Source organism: Diplotaxodon limnothrissa, linkage group LG1 (assembly GCF_057381915.1).
Source record: "Diplotaxodon limnothrissa isolate DT_005_m linkage group LG1, D_limnothrissa_male_GT1.1, whole genome shotgun sequence".
Lineage (NCBI taxonomy): Eukaryota > Metazoa > Chordata > Actinopteri > Cichliformes > Cichlidae > Diplotaxodon > Diplotaxodon limnothrissa.
The window spans coordinates 29,977,082-30,002,131 of NC_140596.1; the positions used below are offsets into that span (position 1 = coordinate 29,977,082).

General features: G+C 40.0%; 2 protein-coding genes across 2 annotated transcripts; both read right to left on the reverse strand.

The window, feature by feature from the left end:
• Positions 1-6,908: 6,908 nt before the first annotated feature.
• Positions 6,909-11,299, reverse strand: LOC146639998 (retinaldehyde-binding protein 1-like). The gene is made up of 6 exons (XM_085357035.1): positions 11,165-11,299; positions 10,866-11,070; positions 9,485-9,663; positions 9,243-9,401; positions 7,147-7,257; positions 6,909-7,055 (listed from the first exon to the last, which is right to left on the reverse strand). The coding sequence occupies exons 1-6, from the start codon at positions 11,297-11,299 to the stop codon at positions 6,909-6,911; spliced, it is 936 nt and encodes a 311-aa protein (XP_085213161.1).
• Positions 11,300-18,899: 7,600 nt separating this feature from the next.
• Positions 18,900-24,495, reverse strand: slc39a1 (solute carrier family 39 member 1). Its single transcript, XM_085357042.1, has 4 exons — positions 24,300-24,495; positions 22,811-22,941; positions 22,100-22,402; positions 18,900-19,491 (listed from the first exon to the last, which is right to left on the reverse strand). The coding sequence occupies exons 1-4, from the start codon at positions 24,412-24,414 to the stop codon at positions 19,138-19,140; spliced, it is 903 nt and encodes a 300-aa protein (XP_085213168.1). The 5' UTR covers positions 24,415-24,495; the 3' UTR covers positions 18,900-19,137.
• Between the last annotated feature and the right edge of the window lie 555 nt (positions 24,496-25,050).

Here is a 25,050-nt window from a genome sequence, read left to right on the forward strand (position 1 = left end):
AATAATAAAATTTAATGAAATATCAAATATACCATTATGGTTTCACAGTGAAGCTCAGATATCCGAGGGTAAGTGAATGCAGCACCGGCTTCTGCACTATGCGCATCATGTTAGCAAAGGTAGGAGAGGAAAGACGGCACCGCAGAAAACATTTTTTTGGCGAAAGATTAACAAGTTAACATAGCTGGACTAGCCATCGGACGTTTGCATGGTGGGCTGATGACTCATTTATTTATTTATTTTTGTAACGGCATGAACAATGAGAAGTGGTGGATTGGCCAGATGCTGGCCGATGTGTAAAAATAACTCAGTTGTTTGGTGGTGGCTATGGCGGAGCTTTCACAGAGGCAACAGGTGGATGAGGGAAAGGTGAGGCAGGAGGAGGAGAGACCCGAGGCGGCCGCCGGTGTTCCAGATCTACTGGCGTTTAGATCAACTGGCGTTGGTCGAACAGATGTGTGGCAGTCTTGCGTTTCAGGAGCTGCTACCGACAAACCAGCAAAAAAACGCCAAATGTGTCACCTGTGACACTTGTGAGGTTATCTCAAACACACTCCGTCAGTCTTGATGCTGTTGAACAACAAAATGTTTAAAAATGTGGCGAGTTTACCTGGTGATATCCTCATGCGTGACGCGATCGCGAAAACAGCAAACAAGTAACACCACGCCGTTGTTGTTCACAGGACAGCAAGAGTAAACGATCGGGAGACTCTTGTCGTCGTTATCGTTCCCCTCGCACGGTTTATTTCTCCGAATTCAGCGTTTTTGCTTCACAACTACAGCGTGCTGTTTACTTTGTGCACTAACATGGACTCGAGTCAACCAGCGCCACCTCTGGCCAAGTGCCACAGCCTACAGCCAGATCAACCTGTGACACACATCTGCACCACGTTTGAATTCGTGTCATGCACATTTGTACCTTTCAATTGTGTCTGTTTGTGCGTCATGCAAATAAACCTTTGAAATGAATGAAATGATATCATGTATTTATTATCAGCCTACATTTGTACAAAATGCCAAATGACATACACATAAGAATCACCATCCTGATATCAATACTTTTGCCCATACGAAAAATGTCGTGAACACACTAATATTTCACCAGTGTTGTAACATCACATGTCGTTAGCGTAGTCTGTCTGTGTCTTCCCTCTGCAAACAAACATGTTAGAGTTGGTTGTGATATACAGTCTGCATAAGTGTGGTCAATCTAATAAACATTTATAAGGAGATGGCAGTTACTGTGAATGTACAGCAGTTACACAGTGATTAGTAATAAACAGTCAGACAATGACCCTGACAATCTCATTCAATCTTGCAGATTGCACCTTCTGTGGAAAGTGATACCACACGGTGTGTGTGGACTTCCCCTGTGCAGAAGGCGACTACAAATGTTGTGGGTGCTAAATAAACAGAAACAAATGATCCCTGTTGTCTTTGCTTACTGATTGTTTTCAGTGTTGACAATCCACATTGCTGGCATTGCATCTTTCAACATGTTTGTGGGTAGATTTGGATGTACCAGGGGTAAGTGCAGCCACTCAGCCTCTACTCAATGTGATCATAGCAGCAGGTGCAGATGTGTCACAAGTTAATCTAGTAGTGGCCTATGGTCATGTGTTAGTGGTGGGAACAGTCATATCCACTCACTCTCACTGGCTGTTTATTACTAATCACTGTGTAACTGCTGTGAATTCACAGTAACTGCCGTCTCCTTACAAATCTTCATTAGATTAACCACACTTATACAGACTGTATATAACTCCAGCCATGTTGATGAATTGCCTATATTGGCTGGAAATATTCATTTTCAGGGAAAAGACACAGACGATGCTTACAGGATGTGATGTGACAACACTAATGAAATATTGATGTGTCATATTTGTCCAAGGTGTATTTCATTGTTATGGAAAAAGAGAATATTAAAATCATGATGACCAATTGGAGTGGTGATTTCTATGACTTTGTGTATATAATTTGGAATTTTGTACAAATGTAGGCCAATAAGGAATATATGATATCATTTCATTCTTTCCAAAGGTTTATTTGCATGACGCACAAACAGACACAATTGAAAGGTACAAATGTGCATGACACGAATTCAAACGTGGTGCAGATGTGTGTCACAGGTTGATCTGGCTGTAGGCTGTGGCACTTGGCCAGAGGTGGCGCTGGTTGACTCGACTCCATGTTAGTGCACAAAGTAAACTGCACGCTGTAGTTGTGAAGCAAAAACGCTGAATTCGGAGAAATAAACCGTGTGAGGGGGACGATAACGACGACAAGAGTCTCCCGATCGTTTACTCTTGCTGTCCCGTGAACAACAACGGCGTGGTGTTACTTGTTTGCTGTTTTCGCGATCGCGTGGCGCACGAGGATATCACCAGGTAAACTCGCCACATTTTTAAACATTTTGTTGTTCAACAGCATCAAGACTGACGGAGTGTGTTTGAGACAACCTCACAAGTGTCACAGATGACACATTTGGCTTTTTTTTGCTGGTTTGTCGGTAGGAGCTACTGAAACGCAAGACTGCCACACATCTGTTCGACCAACGCCAGTTGATCTAAACGCCAGTAGATCTGGAACACCGGTCCGAGTGTCAGGTGAACTGAACTTCTGGTAAGAAGTTATGACCTGCAGTCTATCTGGGTCAGGTATAAACCAAGTTTAGGTGCAGTTTATTTTCGTTGTGCTGACTTTTTACAGTCAGTTACAATACCTCATACTGCGTGAGCTAGCATGACGAGTTTATACAGCTGTTCGGTTGCTATGATGTTACTGATAGTGAACTTTATTTTATTCATAAGGTTAGTTAGTAGAGTTGCCAACAGCTCCTTAAAAAATGGAATGGTCCCTCATTCAGAGAAAATATTATGCGTTTCGTATTGAGCTGAGAAGAGACACAGTTTGTCCCGTACTTCAGCTAGGATGGAAAAAGACACAAAGCTGGAGTTATTCTGTCTTTACAGCTGCCTCTTCTATTGCTACTTCAATCATGAAACTGATCAATGATCAGCTGATCGTCTCTCTTGTTTGTTTATCACCCACTTTGCGCCAGAAACAGGAAACCAGCAGATGTCGCGCTAAACAACAGCAGCACGTTTAAGCTTGATCAGCTGTTGTTAGAATTTATTTAATATTGCTTTCTACTATCAGCTGATGTTTGCTGGAGCCACAGCTGTAAAGCTGCTGGTCATGATGTCGGTTTGGATATGTGGTGAGAGGGAAACACGAGGATGAAACCAGGAGATGTCCTTACTGAATCATCAGAGCTGAACAGGTGATGGAGAAACAGGTTTACCTTTTAGGTGACATGAATGAGTTGAAGGGAAGTTATGAACTGTTTCTGAGAGACAAATAACACCAGGATCCTTTTCTGTGTAGCTGACAGCTGGTAACTGTGCAGGGACGGGTCTAGCAAAGTGTTGCCAGGGGGTCCATGTAGGGCATTAACAGGGAAAGGTGGGGCACAAAGAAATACTTTTCTTTTTTTATTCTCATTTAAAATATTTAGCTTTTATTAAATAATTATCTGAATCTTGCGAACAAAGTTTTTATCTGACGTAAAATGTATAGAAATCATACATATACCAACAAGACAGTGTACATCACTGTCACAACAGCATTTGTTTTCATTCAAAGGCTTTATGGCTTTAATACCTGGTGGGCCAATCTGTAGTGAAAATGCCCGATTTTCTGTCCCAGTCCAGCCCTGCAGGTTAATACTGGCAGTGTCACCATGCCAGCTGACTGTATTTCATCATCAGCCAGTGTTGTTCTTGATCAATATTACCAAAGTTGACCATAAGGCAGCATAGAAAGTATTTACTTGCTTTCAGGTTTTATTCAAATGTTAGTCTTTTCAGTTGTTTCCCCACTTTTTTCCTGTTTCAAAATCAAACACCAGTTTGTGAGAAGATTATCTTCTTTTTTTTAACAGGCATTGGTTTTGCATTGGCATTGGCTAATTTGCCAATTGTATGTTAAAAATGTTCGTATTTTAATATTCAAAAATGTTTTTGCCCAAAACATATGTGCACTACATGTCAGTAAAAATACTATGCAAATATTGATGTCCTTGAATGCTGAATAAACACTGACTGATTGTATCTCTTGTACTTTATCAACGCAGTATCTAAAAACTTTGCACCGTAGTGGTTAAAATCTCATTCTAATAAGAGTTAAAAGCGCATTCGGTTATTAGGTTTACAGGGTTATTGAATTATGGTTAACGGTTGGTAGAATTGTTTTTAACATTATCTGCCAATTACATCTGCCACCCTTCTCCAAATCTGTGCCCCTACCTGGCCCCCCCAACAAAAATTTTCTAGACACGCCACTGTTCATCTGAAGGTCTGGAAATCGTTATCCATGCCTTCATATCATCACGTCTTGACTACTGTAACTCTCTCGATTTACACATCTGTCACTCAAGCCTGTTCCGCCTGCAACCAAAATGCATCAGTACCAGAAAGAGAGTATTACTCCGATACTCGCATCTTTACATTGGCTGCGAGTTAAATATGGAGTTGACTCATGGATTTATTATTTGTTTTTAAAGCCCTCCATGGCTTGGCTCCAGATACAATCTCCTTAGCCTGCACCTACCCACTCAAACTCTGCGTTCCTCCAGTCAGATGCTTTTATTGGTTCCACGCTCCCAGTTATAATCTAGAGGTGACAGGGCTTTCTCCATTGCCACTTCAAGACTCTGGAACAGTCTTCCCTCTTTCATAAACTCCTCTTCCTCTTTGGAAGTCATCAAATCAAATTTGAAGACCTACCGATTTCCAAAGGCTTTCGCATCTCTTTGACACCACTTTTATTCTGCTTTAGTTATTCTGGTCTTTTATCTCATTGGATGATGTATGCATGTATATATGTATACACCTATTTTATGTACACGTATGTGTGCTTGTGTGTGAATGTGTACACTTTCGTATATGTATCTGCATATGTGCATGTACATCTATATTTCTACAAACAGGTGTATATAAGAGTCTGCTTTGTGTGTCTATATATACGGATGTCTGACAGTGTTTTTACAATGTTTCTTATCTATTTTAATTCTTTTTTATTTGATTTTATTATCTCTCTGTTCAGCACTTTGGCCGACACTTGATGTCTTTTAAATGCGCTATATAAATAAACTTGACTTGACTTGATAGCTGGACTGGCCATCCAGCTACGCTGCACAGCTGCCTCTTCTTCTCTCACTCTCTCCCCCTCCCTCTCTTGCTGCTACTTCAATCACGAAACTGATCAATGACTTTTCTGTCGCAAGTCCTGTCTCTCTTGTTTGTTTATCGCCCACTTTGCACCAGAAAGAGGAAAACTGCATGTTTAAGCTGTTGTTAGAATTTATTTAATATCACTTTCTAGTATCAGGTGATGTTTGCTGGAGCCACAGACATACAAGCTGCTCATAATGATATCGGTTTGGATGTCTGGTGAGAGGGAAACATGAAGATGTAACCAGGAGATGTCCTTACTGAAACATCAGAGCTGAACAGGTGATGGAGAAACAGATTTACCTTTTAGGTGACATGAATGAGTTAAAGAGAAGTTATGAACTGTTTCTGAGAGACAAATAACACCAGGATAATTTTTTACATAGCTGACATCTGTGCAGGGGCGGGTCTAGCAAAGTTTTGCCAGGGGGCCAGGTAGGGCATTAACAGGGAAAGGGGGCACAAACAAAGAAATACTTTTCTTTCTTATTCTCATTTAAAATGTCTAGCTTTTGATAAATAATTATCTGAATCTTACAACCAAAGTGGTCATCTGATGTAAAATGTAATCATACATATATACCAACATAACAGTGTACATCACCATCACAACAGCATTTGTTTTCATTCAAAGGCTTTATGGCTTTTCCTATAATTCCTGGTGGGCCGGTCTCTAGTCGGGGCCCGGGCCGATTTTTTGTCCCAGTCCAGCCCTGGGCAGAGCATTAAACAAACAAAAAACAATACAACAAACGTGTGGGAAATCTGTTTATGGTTCATGTGTCTGAAAGAAAAAAAAATATCAGCCACTACATCAGAATAACAGATTTTAAAATCACCAAATATAAGGACTGGATATCGGCCTTAAAAAAAATCGCACATCATTCAGTCTCTAATTTAAAACTCCATTATTTTAAATATACTCATTAATTAACCCTGGTATAACCATTTAACCCTAGAGTGGGTTTAGCTGGTTAAAATATAGAACAAATGATAAAAATGGTCATTAATTAAAAAAAAAAAGATGCACAAAAAAGATTTTATTTGACATTTTTCAATCCAGTGCAACCTCCAGAATGCATCTTCTTGGTACATCACGCCTCACATGATATGTTGAAACAAGGCCACTGAGGCAAGCAACTGTTCCTATTTAAGGCACTGCATCAGGAGGCCCTTTATTCTAAAACATGCCTTATTAGTTTTCCCTCTGGATATCAATCTCAAATTCACCCCTCGAGACTTTGCTATGTTGAAATCTGTATCACGGGGTCGTAAGCAAAAGGTTGTTCTGTGTACAGCAGATTGATCTATGAGGCAAAGCACACCAAACACAAATCAGTCTGGTCTTGACCAGCTCTGTCATTCTTCCTCCACTCATACATGTCATACATGAGAGAATGTCAGTACATGTCAATGTAAAGTAACAAGTGATTACTATCAGTTATTCTCTCCTTCATATATCTAAACAACATCCTTTACCTTTTCCATTTATATAACACAAAACATCCCCTGCTTCTAACCCTACATACGTCTATGTACTGCCTGAATTTTTTTTTTTTTTTAAAAAAAGTAAAAATCTAGCCTTAATACAGACCACATATCTGATCTGATCACACAAAAAGCACTTCAGGTAAAAGGCTCTACTCTTGGGTTTGAAATGGGAGGATTGTTTCTTCAGAGAGCGGTGTCTTCAGAGCCAAAAAGCTTTGTGGCGATGGGCTGGTAGTCGGCCACCGGTGCTTTTCCACCGAAGTCTGAAGGCAGGATGTCTGCATCGAATTCTTTGAGGTAGTTGTCCAATTCATCACCATGAACAAAGACCTGAGGGAAGTTAGAATCAGCATTTAAAGATGTAGCTTAGATTTAAAACCAAAAAAATATAGCTGCTGTCAGTTGTGTCCCTTATCTTTACCCTCTCCAGCAGCTTGCTCTTCATGAAGGGTTTAACCACGTTGTAGGTAGTGGTGAAGTACCAAGGCTGGTGAATAACGTGAACTGCCTTGAAACGGGCTGGGAACGAGTCCTGCAGAAAAACACAAAAGAGCCAAAAACTAGTTTGAAGCTCCACATCAGCTTTCATTCTGAGTCTGTTTGGGCCTGCAGTTGGGGTGGGCGATATAAACGGTATACAGTAGAAATTATATGAATTTGGTCAATGTTAGAGATTTTGACTAGGCGCTCTACCATGATAGCGCATGTTGACGGAGTCATCAAGCTGCGCCTGTTTTGGTTGAAAGCATTGCAGCGGCTGCAAGCAATATCATCTGCAAATTATGCCGGGCGACAGTAATAAGCCAAAAGCTACGCTTCCTCCACTTCCATACCATTGATTTATTAATGCTGAATTCTCTTGCAGCTGCTCTATTCCCATCTGATTATTTCAGTTGTTCTCCTGACTGAAGTTTGGTCCGTTTACAGCATCCTGTCATGCGATTGCATTTGTCCCTAGTCATCGGGAACCCTCGCGTTAACTTTTATTGAGTGGAAAAAAGATAGCATTCATCCTCCAGCTTCACTGTGTTTATGCTAACATAGCTGTGTTGCTAGCGATCACATAACACATCATTATATACCAGCTAGTCCAACTTCAGCAACCCTAAAAAAGTCACTGCTGTTTCGTTTTCTGTCTTCATTTATGTTGGAAGTGATAGCAGAGCTGTACGTTTTAAGTCTTTTAGAAATCTCTCAGTCAAAATATCATGTTTAGGTGGAAACTAGCGAGCTGACTTCCTGCTAACGTCTAACTCTGTTAAATTTAATAAATTCTGTTTTCATGGATGCCTGGATGTTAAACTTAATTGTTACACCTGGTAAAGCAGCAACACTGATCATTTTATTAAAGATGAAAGAATTTAGACAGTTTTTAACTCAGTGATGCCGCTGTGTTCCTTTGACTTTGGGACCTGAAACAGATGGTGTTTTGGACTCAGATTATTCTGGGGATTATTCCGGATTATAAGGCACACTGTCGATTTTTGAGAAAATGAAAGGATTTTAAATGTGCCTTATAGTGCGGAAAATACGGTATACAGAAGAAGAGAATATATCGCGATATATATCGTTACGGCACATGCTTCAAATTAATAATAATAATAATAACTTTATTTATAAAGCGCTTTCAAACAAAGTGCTGTACAGCTATTTGAAACTAAAAAGATGAATAAATAAAAGCAATAAATAGCAGTATAAGTAAAAACACAATACAAGTTAAAAATAGTAAGAATTTAAAAACTAAAAGACATAGAATTAAGACATGTAAGATAGGGTGAACAAATGTGTCTTCAACTTAGTTTTAAAAACCTCCACAGAGCGTGCCTGGCTAATATCTTGAGGGAGGTTGTTCCACAAGAATGGGGCACGAAAAGAAAAAGCATGCTCTCCAACTGTCTTTTTTCTGTCTCTAGGAACCTTTAGAAGGCCTGAGATCGTAGAGCACGGGATCGAACATCAAGGTGTAAAAGGTCGGAGAGGTATGAAGGTGCCAATCCATTTAAAGCCTTGTAGGTGGGCAGCAGGATCTTAAAATCTGCTCGAACCTGACAAGGTAGCCAGTGAAGAGCTCTCAGTACAGGGGTAATGTGCTCAAATTTCCCAGTTCTTGTTAAAATACGAGCAGCTGCATTTTGCACCATCTGTAGACCTCTGAAACTTTTCTTTGGAAGCCCGTTACAATAATCAATACGTGAAGACACAAATGCATGGACAAGAACCTCTGCTGTAAAAAACTTGGGCATGTGGTTCAACATGGTGCTCTCCTTCGAGTCTCATGTAAACTCTGTCTTATCAGTATTTAGGAGCAAGAAATTATCCGATAACGAGCCCCTAATTGCAGATACACAAGATTCTAGTTTAGAGACTTCAGCACAATTTCCAATGGTTAGAGGAACATAAAGCTGCAGGTCATCAGCGTAACAATGAAAAGCTACATTAAAAGAACGTAAAAGAACACCAAGAGGCAGTGATGTTATACTGTGATATGGATTTTAGGCCATTTCGCTCAGCCCTAACCTGCAGCATGTCCACCATCTTCTTGAGCTCAGCTGGCTTGATTCCTGAGGCATGCTGCATTGTGAAGCCTTTGAAGTTCTCAATCAGCACAAATCCATTGATCTGGGTCTCGTCATTCTCGAGCAGCTTCTCTAGGATCACGCAGTATGCCCTCAACACCTATTACACGCAAAAGGACATATATTTCACAGAGTACACTTGGATGACTGAGCTGCAGCTGTGCAGGGCTGCTTTTCGGGTACCTCATCGAAGGTGATCTCCTCCAGGTCCCAGTTGTCGATGTTAAAGAGCAGGACCACGCGGCCATACTTGTCTCTGCTGGGCAGAACCACTGGGTATCCCGCTTCGACTGTGCTGCGGACTGCCTCGGGGGTCAGGTTCTCAAAAAGCTCAGGATACTCCTTCCTGAAGCGTACGTAACCTGGAGAACCACAACCAACAGATCAGCTGCATTCTCATTAGTTATTATTAATCCCCATCTCTCTTTCACGGCGCGTCTTTCCCGTTTTACTCCCATCACCACCAGTCGGTCGTGGTAGATGGCTGCTCGTCCCTGTGCCTGGTTCTGGCGGAGGTTTTATCCTGTTAAAAGGAAGTTTTTCTTTCCCACTGTCACCAAGTGCTTGCTCAAAGGGGATTATTGGATTGTTGGGTTTGTAGGGTCTTTACCTTACAATATAAAGTGCCTTGAGGTGACTGTTGTTGTGATTTGGTGCTATGTAAATAAAACTGAATTGAATTGAATTCTCTCACTGGATACTAATAACTCACAACCCCACAGTGTACACAGCACTGCATATTTCTGATGCACCCACACAATGATAGTCCTGTGTCAGTGGGGCTCCAGTCCATCTAAGCAAGGCACCAATTAACCCACAGTAAATGTGTTTATGAGAGAGAGAGACAGAGAGGGAAAGACAGTCCATCTGGATGTGCATGGATTCCAGTCTCACACGGAACAACTTTTCTATATTGATGAATGTGCAGGTGTTTATTTTTGTTTTTGTGGGGATGGAGTATTCCAACAACAGCAGCACCAAGATTCAGAAATTCTGGTTCCAGAATTATGCCGATGCTTGAGTTAAGGTTACTAGGTTTAAGATCAGCTCAAGGTTTAATGGAATATTACATTATTATATTATTGGAATAATAAATGGGCATCATTTTGACCCAATCTGGTTAGGAAACAGCATTCTGATCATTCGGAGGATTGAAAAAAAGATTAAGAGGTTTTTGTGTGTGCAGGGCAAGTCATAAGGTGTCCTCACTATTGTCGAATTGCTCTTTTTAATCTTAACCCGCTCCCAGAGCAGCAGAAGTTCCCAGCAGAACGCGGCGGACTCACAAGTGAAGCAAACCTGCCGTCCCATTTGGACACACAAAGAACAGCTTTGTCAGCTCACTCAGAAGAATCTCAAAGCTCCCAATTAATGAACACATGCCCCCCTGCCTCAGCGATGGCCTGGGATTCATGCATACGAGGAGCACAAAAGAGGCCTCACCATCAATTACTGAAGCGCTTGGGTGCCAAAATGATGCAAGGAAAAAACTCTCTTTTTTGTCTCTCTACTCAATGAAATAAAGTGCTTCTCATAAAGTTGTATTTAGTAGGTTGGAAATCACCTTTCATGAGCTCGTGGGCCCTGTCGACATCAAACTTGCGAGCTCTGAGGAAGCGCAGGAACAAAGAGTCGGGTTTGTCCCCAAAGCGCTCCAGGATCAGCTTGGCCAGGCCGTCTCCATCGGCTGCCCTCTCTTTCATCAAGGCCCGCAGGTCCTTCAGTGATGATGCCCGTCTCTCATCTGTCTCATTCAGCTCATCCTTCGCCTGGAAGGGTAACATCAGCACGAACCCTGAGCCATCCAAGGACCATATATATGACTCGTGTATTTGCTGCCATTAGAAACTATGCTTACTTTACCTTTTGCACAGTGTGTCCAGGCAGTTTGTGGCACAGCCCAAACACAGGCCCATGATCCTTCACTGTCAAATGCTCCAGCTTTGACCTCATTGCTTGCTCCTCCTCTGACACCATGCGAAAAGTACCAGTCTGCATGACAAAAAATCCACGTTAAAATCCTCCTTTATTGTTTGTGTTTTACCTCATCGTTTCAGGCTTCAGTAGTTTTCAAATAAAAATAAAAGTATGCATTAATTGTGCAAAAAATGGGTCCAAGGACCTCCGGACTCCATACGATGCATGCCAGCGAACGTCTGGTTAATCTGCTTCACATGATCGCAGAAAGGACTTCTAAAGCCATTTCTTAAAAACAGCTTAAGGACCCATCCCAGAGCCAGCATTTACTGGCACAATAACAATACTAAGCAGCATCATGTGCTGACAGTTAGACCTCAAAGCCCTCTAATGCTTTTAGCCCACACTGAACCACTGAACTGAGGCCAGAAACTGACCTAACTGCCGTAAACAGAGATAAAGTGACACTGGAGCACTCTGGACTGTTGCAGAGAAATTGAACTTACAGTAGCCATGGTTGCAGCGTCTCACAGCAGCGACGCTAAAACTGTGGAGGAAGAAGATTTGGCACAAACAGAACGTGACCACATTACACCAAAAAGAAACAATGCAGACGCTCTTTCAATTAATGATGTATGACATAATCTGAGAACTACACAAATACAACATCACCAGGAGGACGCAATAGCATTCAAAATGAAGAGGTGGGTCTTTAATACATTGTATTGCTCATTAAGCAGCTTGACTGAAAGCATTTTTTTAATTGAAAAGTTTATATATATATATATATATATAAACAATTTGCTTAAATATAGTTTCAATTCTGTATAAAGCCAAATAATTGTTATAATTGAGTTAAAGCTCTTTAACCAAGAATCATGACACAGGTGCTGAAGTTTCTCTTCAGTGAGTGTTTTAGGCTCTTTAGAGAGCAAAATTCAAACCTGATTGCAGTGCAGCAAACAATAGAAGAAACTTAGCACAAATGCATAAATCCTTCATTTAAACTATGAAAGACGTATTAATCAAAGTAAAAAACAAGGTTTCTGTCAATTGACATCAAAGCAAAAATATTTTGTTTTTAATGTGATTTTTAGTTACTACACAAAATATGATACATATATCCTCAAAGTGCTCATATGTTATTTGTCTGTGTTTATCTGTCTATCGAATGATTTAGAGCTGAGCAGCCTTACCTCGAGCAGACAGGATCAGAGACCTACAGCGAGTGGCAGAGGAGACAGCAGGGACAGAGAGGACCACGAGGGGAGGAGTTACTGGAAGAAAAAACACTCAAAGTAGGATTAAAATGACACAGTGGATTACGACAGGTGGCTAATCTAGATGATGCAAACTGCGATGCAAAGCGTGAGCTGGGATGGAGTCCCATGGTGCCAAAATGAAACATGCAAGACAAAGAATAGAATTTGTTTTAAATGAAATTAAAAAGTGAAATTTTATTTTTTATTTTAATTGTATGAAAAAAGATTTATTGAACAGGTATATGACTCGGCTTCTTTTCTTTTTTTGCTCTTGATGTACATAGAAATATACAAAAGAGCCATCCATCCGTTTTCTTCTGCTGATCTAAATCAGCACTGTGGGGGGGCTGGAGCCTGGTCTGGCTTTAGGAATCAAGCTTAGGAACTTCTTGCTGTGAGGTGACCACTGTGCTGCCCTCAAAATCAGAATAAAAGAAACCCTTTCATTGAGAAAACACATGAATTAAACAAAGTGGTGTGTTTTTTGTTTTGCACCTTAGGACCACCGTACCCTGGACCAAACCTTCCACAACAGTTCTTATTAGCACTTATTTCCACATTCTCATGAAATATGCATTTCACTATCACTGATGTAGGAGAAATCCCACCTTTCATGTCACATGTGCTGTTAACCCAGCACATGTGACATGAAAGGAGGAAATGTCATATGAGCGAGAGGACCATTAGCTATTCCTTTATGCACATTCTTTGAAATCCTCCTCAGAGGGGATCACTTGTTTTGGGTCCCACATTATGGATTACTTATCCATGACTGCACAATATCAGACAAACTGGCCTCTCTTTTAGTTCCTCTCACTAATTGCAGGAAGTGAGAATCCATGTTTTGCTTTATTTCTTTTAGAGTTTCTTTTATTGGTTGTTCAGTCTAGCTGACCGTGAGTGACCTTAATACCACTAAGCATTTGTAGTTGCTGTGACATATGTTTGATATGAAATTTGTTATGTTCCCTTTATTATGATTTGTGAGTTCATGAGCACCCCCTAATATTTTATCATCTAACTGCCATTGTCTGGAAAAAACTCTCTTTTTTGTCTCTCTACTCAGTGAAATAAAGTGCTTCTCATAAAGTTGTATTTAGTAGGTTGGAAATCACCTTTCATGAGCTCGTGGGCCCTGTCGACATCAAACTTGCGAGCTCTGAGGAAGCGCAGGAACAAAGAGTCGGGTTTGTCCCCAAAGCGCTCCAGGATCAGCTTGGCCAGGCCGTCTCCATCGGCTGCCCTCTCTTTCATCAAGGCCCGCAGGTCCTTCAGTGATGATGCCCGTCTCTCATCTGTCTCATTCAGCTCATCCTTCGCCTGGAAGGGTAACATCAGCACGAACCCTGAGCCATCCAAGGACCATATATATGACTCGTGTATTTGCTGCCATTAGAAACTATGCTTACTTTACCTTTTGCACAGTGTGTCCAGGCAGTTTGTGGCACAGCCCAAACACAGGCCCATGATCCTTCACTGTCAAATGCTCCAGCTTTGACCTCATTGCTTGCTCCTCCTCTGACACCATGCGAAAAGTACCAGTCTGCATGACAAAAAATCCACGTTAAAATCCTCCTTTATTGTTTGTGTTTTACCTCATCGTTTCAGGCTTCAGTAGTTTTCAAATAAAAATAAAAGTATGCATTAATTGTGCAAAAAATGGGTCCAAGGACCTCCGGACTCCATACGATGCATGCCAGCGAACGTCTGGTTAATCTGCTTCACATGATCGCAGAAAGGACTTCTAAAGCCATTTCTTAAAAACAGCTTAAGGACCCATCCCAGAGCCAGCATTTACTGGCACAATAACAATACTAAGCAGCATCATGTGCTGGAGGTTCGTGTCAGTTTTTTGTGTACTTATGAAATGCCAGTGCAGTAACTCATTAAAATAGATGTTGAATTGGTTAAAAATGTAATTAGTCTAACTAGGTGATTTGTTAATTGATCATAAGTGTAAGCAGGAGAGAATGCAAACTTTACACGTATATGTATGCGTGTTTATGTGTATTAACGTAGATGTGTGTCTGTTTTAAGTTTGTTTTTCTTTAGTTTAAGCTTTTTAATACTGCCGGCCATTAGTTTCTATTCCCCATTCTTTTTCTCTTCCCTTGTTTTGTCTTTAAGACAGATGACATAAAATCTACGGAACAGAATGTAACGAGAGGCTGAGTACGGACAAGGAGCGAACTACTTGAATTCAACTCCGTTGAATTTTGTTGAAGATCAAGACCAGTTTCCTTAAAAGTGAGCTTTCTGAGCTCTCCCTGCTCGTTCAGTATCAGAGTCAAAGGTTCTTATGACACTCAAGGCAAACATAGATGGCGTAATGTTAGCTTATAACCTGTGCTTGTTGGGTTTTTTTCAGCTGGCTTGTTGTCAGCTTTTCAGAGTGGAGACGGTCGCTCTTCTATGCTGTTGACAATAACAAAATTGAGACAATATCAATTTGACATGCTTTTTATGTATGTGAGCAGAAACATGCTAGTTTCTGCTCACATACATAAAATGTAATTAGTCAGAACCAAGATGTCCAGATGGCGGCAACATAGCGGTTTCCAATAACTGGCCTGCTCTTATGCATTTTTAATGGATTATTACCAAGTTTATGTGAACGCATCAGTTCGTTGGAAGACGTAAATACACACAAATCAATCTATATTTTTTAATAAAACATTCATTTTTTTTAATCACATAAGGTTGAAGCAATGATCGACTATATCTTTAATGGCTGGATGAGTCATATGACATTTGTCACCTAAATCTTTTTCCTTTTTTTTAAATGGCAACAATCTTTAAAATGTGGTGTGCATTCAAAAAAACCTTTTCTGTGCAATTATAAAAAAACAAATCATGTTTTTTTATGTGGTTTGTGACATTGTGCTTCCTAAGACCAAGTTGTGCCATCGCAGCATGAAAAAGGAGAGCATTTTAGGTACTTAGGATGTAATCTGCATGTCGGCGAGACAAAATGGGAGTATTCAATGGCATTACTGTAAGGAGGTTAATGAGGTATGGGTAAACCGTCCACCCCACACTAAAGCTTGATGCTCTGCCGGGTCTCCTTCCTCCACACACTGAGGCCTCTGTGATCTAGAACTGGCAGGCTTACTGTGTCATTGTTCGTCTATCAGAGGCTCTCATTAGTGATTTTCTTTCTGCTTTTTTGAATAAGCTCTTATTGCCTTACAGAGGCAGTCAGGGGTTAACCACTCCTCCATGTATCACATCGGATGTGGCTATGTTTTTTTTTTTTTGTTCTTGTCTCTGGGTTAGAGTAAAGCTCAAAGATGCGAAGGAATTCCTGTCAGTTATGTCACCCTGCAAGCCAACAAGCAGGACTCTGTGACCACAAATCTAATAAAGAAGAATTTCGAGCTGTTTTACTGTTTCAGTGCACTCTGATCACCTCTGAAGTGCGAAGTATACTGTGCATGCTTTTACAGTGCAGGGTTCTCCTGGCATTCATGTGGATTTTACTTTGTAGACCCTCAAAACATAGCTGCCACTCCCTGACAGTGCACCACACGACACTGCAAGTAGTAGAGGCACCCATATGGAAAAGATATATATAAATCTTATAAAGTTTGTATCTGTCTTGTGTGAAACTTGTATGAAAAGCATATAAGAGTGAAAACAGATATAAGATCCCTTGAAAAATTATATAATGAAACTTGTATGTTTTGGATACTTACTAAAACAATGTATGAAAGTAATGAGAAAGTGGCCACTTTCATGAGCAAATCACATATAAGTTTTTACTATTTCTTTCCATATGGGCACTGCCAACATTTGGGGGCACAAAGGGGACTTACACTATACTAAGGGGATGCTTTTAACATTGTGGACAACAGAAGTAAAATGTATTCAGTGTATGGGAATTATTAGGGCAAAATCTACAGTGTATTAAAGATTTCAGGGAATGAAGATGATGTACTACAAATTAAATGCTAAAAGTAAAATTATTTATTCAAGATCTTCAGTCAGCCAGCATACAACTTCGATATCACTGTTTTTATTATTTAGACCGTGCCCTTGATCCAACACAGCTGATTCAAATGGCTAAATGATCTCCACAACACGTTTTGTAGTTCTCCAGAGGCCTGGTAATGAACTAAGCATTTGATTCAGGTGTGTTGACTCAGGGTGAGATCTGAAACGAGCAGGACACCGGCCCTCACGGCCTGGAGTTCCCCACCCCGATTTAGACCCTGGTTGTTCCACACTAAATTACTACTTAAAAAGAAAATTAAGTGAGATGACCAGCGTGTTTGCAAATGTTAAAATACCTCCTTGAAATGTCGCCTTCATGTGCCTACACGTAATCACTAAATGGTATTCCTAAAAACTTAGATTTAAGTCTCTTATTTCTGTCTGTTTGGTATGCTGTCCATTTTGGATGAGGCTATAAGACAGAGGATCAACACTCCCACCATGTGGCTCCAGTAATCTGCTGCCAAATGCAATCAAACCCCCAAACACACCACGCAAAATTTTAAAAACCCAATTTGTTAAGTTAAATATTCACATTGGACTTGTTTTTCTTTCACCTGCTCCCTTTAGAGGTCACCACAGGACATCATTTGCCCGTAGCCATACCACACCCCTGCAATCATGAACCCTCTCTGTGATCTTCCTCTTTTAAAAATTCTTCCTCTTTTCACATCCCACTCAAAAATGAAGGAATCTCTGTATGTGTGTTAGTTCCATTACTTTAAATATCTTATTTATTTTGCAGTTTTTGGTTTGAAGTCAGGGAATGATGACATTTGGGGTTCATGCATGAGATCATGTGTGAGTGAAAGTAGACGATGAGACGATGAGACAACGAGAAAGCTCCGTTGTAAACAACAACAACAACAACAAAGAAAGAACCAGAACTTGCACTCATTTTTTAAAGTTCCTTTTTACTTTGAAAAGGTTAACAAAAAGCAGTCGTGTTTCTCATGAGAAGAATGACCATAAGGCGCAAAATATACATGTAGTTTGCTTATAAAAAGACAGTCAAGGTTTTCAAATGATTTTTATATGTTAGAGTGCAAACTGGGTGATGTTGTGCTAAAGAAAAGGAGTGGCTTTTATTTCTTTGGCTAACCAAAGGTGACATTAAAAAATAAAAATAAAAAAGGCGAGGCATGTGACATGTCATGTCATTATAACACTTTTTTTGATGACAGTGTCCTTTTCATGCCAATCAAATTTATACTTCCTGCTTTTGGCACGTATGTGGAGTCAGAAGATTACACAAGAGATACTTCACTGCTTAAATATAACAGTCAGTACTTGGAGTGTAAGCAGGCTGAAATATGATACTTTATACTAGACCTGCAACCCTTTTTAAAATAGTAGTGATGCATCATCTTTTCAGTAATAAGAAGTAAAATAAGAGTATTAAGAACAATATGTAAGAACTTACTAAAATCACTGGAAAAACAACATTTAGTAAACAAGACCGGGTCAGTGAAAAACCAGTTTACAAACCCCAAATACCCAACTGAGCCAACTGTAAAGAACAACATGCGTGAAACAAAAGTAAAGAAACAATCAGTGCATTTCGGAAAGAAGTAACTGTCAAACTTCTCCGCTGACCTTGCGATTTATAAATATTAAAGCTCTGGAGGCACCAGGCATAGTGATTGAATGAATTAAAAGAGGTCATACTTATAGACTGCCCCTTTGTTGCAGTGGTGATGTGCATATCCTGAAAGTTCAGAGGCAACGTTCAGCATGCATTTCAAAATAACATCAGCGATGAATTCAACAAATGCAGCACTGCAGTCAGTAGTTCATCTTTATGGAGGGCCAAAAGTGCCCAAATCAAAAACCAATATACAAATAAATGATATATAAACAAATGTATATCATTTATAAAATGCGACAGAAACACAATCCAGTCACAGGTTTGGACAAACTTTTGACTGGTTTAATTTAATTTGCATCTGTATTTATTTACCTTTGTATTAATAATCTTTTTTTAAATTTAATTTTTACCAGTGATATTTCCGTTTTATTATAAACTAATCATTCATTTTTTAAATATTCATATTTATTTATTGTTATGTTTTATTTTCCCTCTTACACAACAACCCCCAGTACCAATTCTCCCTTGAAAATCCATGTTTAAGCACAAATGCATAAAACACTTAAAAATATGTAATAAATAAATGGCAACACATGATTTAGTTGGGTGGTGGGTTAAATAAAACACAAATATAAAACCATATGGAAGCACTCTTGAAAAAGTACATTAAAATAAAAAAAATTGGTGAATTACCACAAAGTTAAATACAGATGCAAATTAGAACGGAAATATTAGGATGTGTCACATTTTAGAAACAAGTTAGCCTACAATTATTTTTAATACTATTTGATGTATTTTATAGCATTTGTTGACATTGATTCTTCATGTCTTGGTCCTCTGTATTTCAATATGCAATACTGTAAAAGTTAAAACGTAAATCAATAAAATGCCAAATGTTGTCACGCTCCTTTGATATGAACGACTCCAGGAGTAGGTGTGACCCTGTGGCAGCAAAGCTACGTCTTCCTTCAAGTTTGTCTCTGTGTACCAAAGTGAAGTGAATCTGTGGGAGCTGTACAACAGATGCAAGGGATATCCTGACGGAAATGTCAGCCGAAAGTAACGAAATGTCAGTTTCAACCCAAAAATGTCAAACCTGCCATGATGGTGAAGCCGAACAGGATGAACATCACCTTAAGGAGCTGATTCCCGGGGGAATTCAGCTCATGCGGGAGAATCTCCAGGAAAGTGATGTAAACAAACGTGCCTGCAGCGAGCCCCTCCAGCACGGCCTGGATCAGAGGTCCGGCTGTCAGCTGAGCCTCCATCACACCGATGCCGATGGCGATGCCTAAAGGAGACATCAAGGCAAACACTACGATGTAAGCGGCAACCCACAGTGGGTGAACTGTGCTCTGGATCAGCTTCACAGACAGGCTGAACACGATGATGCTCTTATGAACAAGAATAGCGATGCAGATCTCCAGTACCTGGAAAAAATAAAGACATTTTGCGTATATTTAGATTTACTTTGTGTTATAAAACTGTAATTACAATGAAACAAACAACAGCATGTAGATGACTAGCTGTACTAAGGCTGGGGCTAAATTATAGAAGTTTAATGGTAGCAGGAATTCCGTCATTATTAAAAGGAATCTATTCTGTGACATGTTTTAATTATTATGTGTTTAGTTCTAACAAATTCACCAGCTGCCAGAGAAGAAGCCGTTTTATAAAACACAAATTTATGACAGCTACTGCAATGGGCTCCGATAAGTGTTTCAGCTATTTTAATATGGAATTCATTTAGTGAGTGGTACAACAAATTATTTTTTCCTGGGAGTAATTGAGTAATGCAGTCCATTACTTTTAATAAAAGTGTTCTGTGTAGTATGTGTAATAATGACTGTGAGTCACGACTCCAACACTGATCACAGGAAAGAGGGGGAATACCTCAACAAACATGCACAAACATTTGACCCACAGCATGCAATAAATTTGTGTGAATGTAATTTGCTTTTTGCAGCTTAGCAATGGCGGTGACTCTGAAAATGGAGCCAATAACAACCCAGCGAGAATCAATGAGGAACCGAATCGATATATTCTAATCAATTCCCATCCCTAGCAATATTTGTAGAGTAGTGTGCAAAAGTCTTAAGCCATCCTGGGGACTTACTGAAACGTCCAAACATACATACAAATACAACGTATTTATATAATTGTAAGGAGCTAGAACATCAATATGTGGTATAACCAACGTTACTCTTTTGGTTGTGTGTTTTGTTGTTGGTTTTTTTAAGCATAAAGGAGACAGCCTGCTGAGAAATGCTCTTTGGAAATCACCTTGGTGGTGAACAAAACAATATAATGTCAAACTGTGTTATCTTTGGCAACAAATCACACGTTTATACAACAGACTGCTGGTAACAAAGTGCCTAAAGATACAATTAAAATAGGTTCTTTGATAAGTTTATGCTTGAATGATTCATATGTAGGGATGGGTACCGGTGTCTGGTGCCATGATGGCACCGGTTCTGACATAAACGGTAGTAACCAGACTGAAAAGCAGCGCACATTTCGGTGCTTTATTTCGGTGCTTTTTTTTCCTGAGCTGTGATACACTTCTAGCCAATCATTTTACGTTTCCGAGGATAGTAGGCGGGTCCAGGTACGTACGTTCTTTTAGAGCAGAGCTACAGATTAAAAATGTCCAAGGCGAAGCGGTCAAAAGTCTGGCTGTACTTCACAGCAAAATATGCAAACTCAGCAGCCTGCAACAAGTGCTTTAAGCTGATACTGTGATACTGTCAAAGGAGGTAACACCTCAAATCCGATGAAACACCTGGCGACGCATAGCGTTTTTTTTAAAAAGCCAAGAAATGCGCCGTATGATAGCTTGCTGCGAGACCTCACACCGAGCACATCTACTGCAGGTGGGTTGCCTGTTATGCATCATCCCCCAAAAACATGAAGAGGAGAGTCCTGGCCCCTAGCCCTGCCAGTGTAGCAGAAATGATGACGGATGATGATGGCAGCAGCAGCCGTTCTTCTCTGTGTGAGTAGCTTAATGTTGTTCGTGTGTAATTTACGTTGAGTAGGCTAACCACGTTATTACATTAATGCATGTAAGGTGAACTAGCAAACATCATCATAGCTACATGCGGCTGTCCTCTTGTTTGATGGCAGATACTCCCTTCACCCTGGCTAAAAAGGCTAAAATGACCAAAGAAAAAGTGGAAAACAGTTAAACATGAGAGGTTTAGGACAAAGTTTGTGTTTTTTCCATTGTTTAAGCACTGCTTCCAGCCAAGAGTGATACCATATATGCCCCATAGCTGCAGAAAAGGCTAACATTGTTATCTTTTTACAAAAAACAGCTGAACATGAGAGGTTTTTGGACCAATTTTGTGTTCTCCATTCTTTAAGCACCGGTTTGAGCACCGTTTGAGCACCGGCACCGTTTCAAAAGTAACGATTTGGCACCGGTATCGGATAAAACCTAAACGATACTCATCCCTATTCATATGTCAGTGTTAAGTGGCTTAACAAAAAATAAACATTGTACTGAAAATGGTCAGGTACAGGGAGTGGACCGAAAATGGGTGAAAAAGCAGCCAATGTCCAAAGAAACAGAAAAAGTGTTAGAAAGCTTGGAGAGCTATTGCTCTAGACCAGAGCAACATATAAGGAAACTGGGGTTTACTCAAGACTTTTGTACAGTACAGTTACATTTTATGTATTGTATATATTGTTCTCAGTTGTAAAGTACAGCTGAACACACACATCAAATTTTCATGTGAATGAAAGATGCTGACTGAAATTCTGCTAAAGCTGCTTGTGCTGTCATTCGATCAGTAGAAATAAATCCGACTCATTTTGCTGCCAAAGTTTTCTGAAGCTCTGAACTGAAACTTGCTCTGCAAACATGACTTCAACTTCACCTGAGCATTAATTTCCCAAATAAATGCTGACACGGGTTTGACACGTAGCAAGAGAGAGGTGCGATTACGAGCCTTTAAAAGTTTGTGTGGATTAAGAAGAAAAAAAAAAAAAAAGCACGCGATCACAGTTACCGTCAGGTGATTTGGTCTGTCTTACCTTCGAGTCAGTGCTTTGCAGGCCAATAGCAAGACCCTCAAAAACTGAATGGAGTGAGAGAGACAGGAAGAGCATGAAGGAACGAAAGGAGGAGTGAGCCTGTAAGTCTACATGAACGTGGTGGCCGCTGCTCTCCAGATCACGGGCTGTGGCTAGCCCGTGGCCGTGCCCATGGTCATGCAAAAGGGGAGCACTCTCCTCACGAGCCCCTCTCATCTCCCGGAAGCTCTGGACAATCTTCTCCAGTATGAGGACCATGAAGAAGCCGGCAGCTATGATGAACTCTGGAAGGGGAAAGGGGGTCTTTTTAAGACCAGATACAGAGATTCAACAGTTAGCGGGGTCAATGTGGTAAAATCAAGAATTAGTGAATAGATGTTTAACACAGGAAGGAAATAGTAGACAGGATATCTACTGTAGAAGATGAAAATAGATGAAATAGAAAATATCAGCATTAATAGGAGTAATAGTATTTTGAGCTATAACAAACAGCCTTTCAATCTTGCGGTTTCACATGACTGTGGAGCAAATATGTTTGAATTTTGGACCACAAATACTTTGAACAGGTGACAATCTGAAAATCTGAGGTTGTTCATGCAAAAAAATAACATTAATTGGGAATACAGATCAATGCATTGTAAATATATGATATATTATCTTATATTATATTGTTTCCTTTATGAGTTCGTCTAAATCATTATTCCGAGATACCTCCACCTCCCGAGCATCCAGCACTGTGCCAATGTCTGACAGATAATCCGGAATGATGTCGAGCAGACATGCTGCCAGGAAAACCCCACCAGCAAAGCAGCTGATCAAACTGAGAACCATGCGATGAATATCTGCAAAGAGGAAGACAAAACATGCTTTATGTTTCAGCACAAACTTAAACACAGCAGTAAAACCTTGTCCTATATAATGGCTTTTTTATTGGTTTATTTAGCCTTCTATAACCAGGAAACCCAATGGAGATCAAATTTCTTTCACAACAGAGGCCTGGCCAGATGGCAGTCTGTATTACTCCCCTAGCTGTACTAGCTTATATGTTGATTTCTTTTATTAGAACATAACAGATAAAAAGCCCATGCTACTGACTAGTATGCAAAATGTATTGCTGGGAATCTAATAAACTATGACCTGTCACTAAAACATACTGTTTACAAATAAAGAACACTGACAATGATGTCATCATTTTTGAACACAGGAGGGGCCGGGCTCTTGTTAAATCACTACTAGCCTTCAGCTTCATCTGATCGTTCAGTAGAACCTAAACCTAAATCTGAAAGATTAATGGTACATGTCCAACTATAAATCACGGGATTTCCCTCCACCCTTTGAATTGTTGGAACATCATGTGACACGCTCATGAGCAATGATGACTCAAAAGAGGACTCCAGCAGCAATAAGCCAGAATTGATGCTTTCACTTCCTTGTAAGAAAGCCGAACTTAACTCACCTCTATAACACATTTTTTTCAAATTCATATTTTCACTTTTGTGTTCTAGAAATGTGACATCAGAGTTTTAACCTTCACAGCTATCAGGTGACTGAAGCCAGAGGTCAGAGGATGGTTCACTTGATTGGACAGATTAACCCTTTAGACTGACATAAATGACTGCTGTGATATTAGAAATAATAAACCGTCAAAATGTAGACATTAAAATATCTACAGCATTATCTTGCCCTCCACGTGTGAGACCCACCCTGTTTTTCAACACTTGTGCTGCGCATGTTCAGTTTCCAGGACCGGGCTAAAAAAAATCAACTGCAGCACTTAAAACATTTCAGCGAGGTGATATGTGATCATGTGATCCACTGGAAGCTATAACGGTGAAACCATTGAGCTCCTGTAACTGGGCTTTTCTGAAGCTACACTAAACTTCGTTTACATTTCTTGCAAATTAAGGTTTCCGCCTTTATCTGTAAATGGCAGCAAATCCCAAAAGAGGCAGGAATACCTTACAGGAATGAGCAACTTCTCCCGTTTAGCTCGGCATTGGTGACATCGAGACACAACTAACAGAGAACAAGTAATATTAATAATTTGTTCCCCCTTTCCGCCTTTTGAGCTGAGATTGGTGAGATCTCGGTATTTGAAAATCAGATTATAGCAGTCACATATTTTATCCTCTCAAATACAGATACTGCTGCTATTAGCAGCTGCTTATGCCATTCCTTTTTCATATTAGTGTGTACCAACCTGTCCCATTTGTCTCTCTGAACCATTTGATCCGAGCGGGGATAAATCCAAAAAGAAGAGTTAGGAGCAACAACCCGATCAGAGCGCCGATTTTCACCTGGAACAGATACTCCATCGTGTAGTGTCAGTTCAGGACTGAGGTACAAATATTAGGTTAACATCGGCGCAAGACGACGACACCAGCAAGTTCCAACTAAAGAATCTGACAGACGAGCCGCCGCTGCCGCAGGGTTGTTATTTAGACAAGAGCAGGCTACGAGGACCGTGAAGGGACAAAAGTGGCGTGGCTAAAAACAAATGAGGAAAAAAGCGAATTTTTACTCTTTACTGTTTTATAGTAACAATGCTTCTCTAATAATGATTTTAATGCTGCTACCACAATCTCAACCTCTACTGCTACCACTAACAACAACAACAACAACATTATTATTGTTGTTGTAGTTATAATAATAATAATAATAATAATAATAATAATAATAAATCCAAGTCCTGCTTAATAATAAAACCTATGCGGAAAACTATATATACAAAATCCCACTTTAAATATCGTATAATCACTGTGGTTGAATTTTTTTTCTATTACTTTTAATAGATCAAAGCTATTTCTTGTTAAAATTTTAAACTGTGGTTGTGGTGCTAACTGCTAAACGTTAGGGAGAAACAGACCAACTGTGTGGGGTGATGGAGCATATCTTCAACCTAAACCTGAGGCTGGGGAGAGTTCCACAGCTCTGGAAAACCCTTCTGTGTT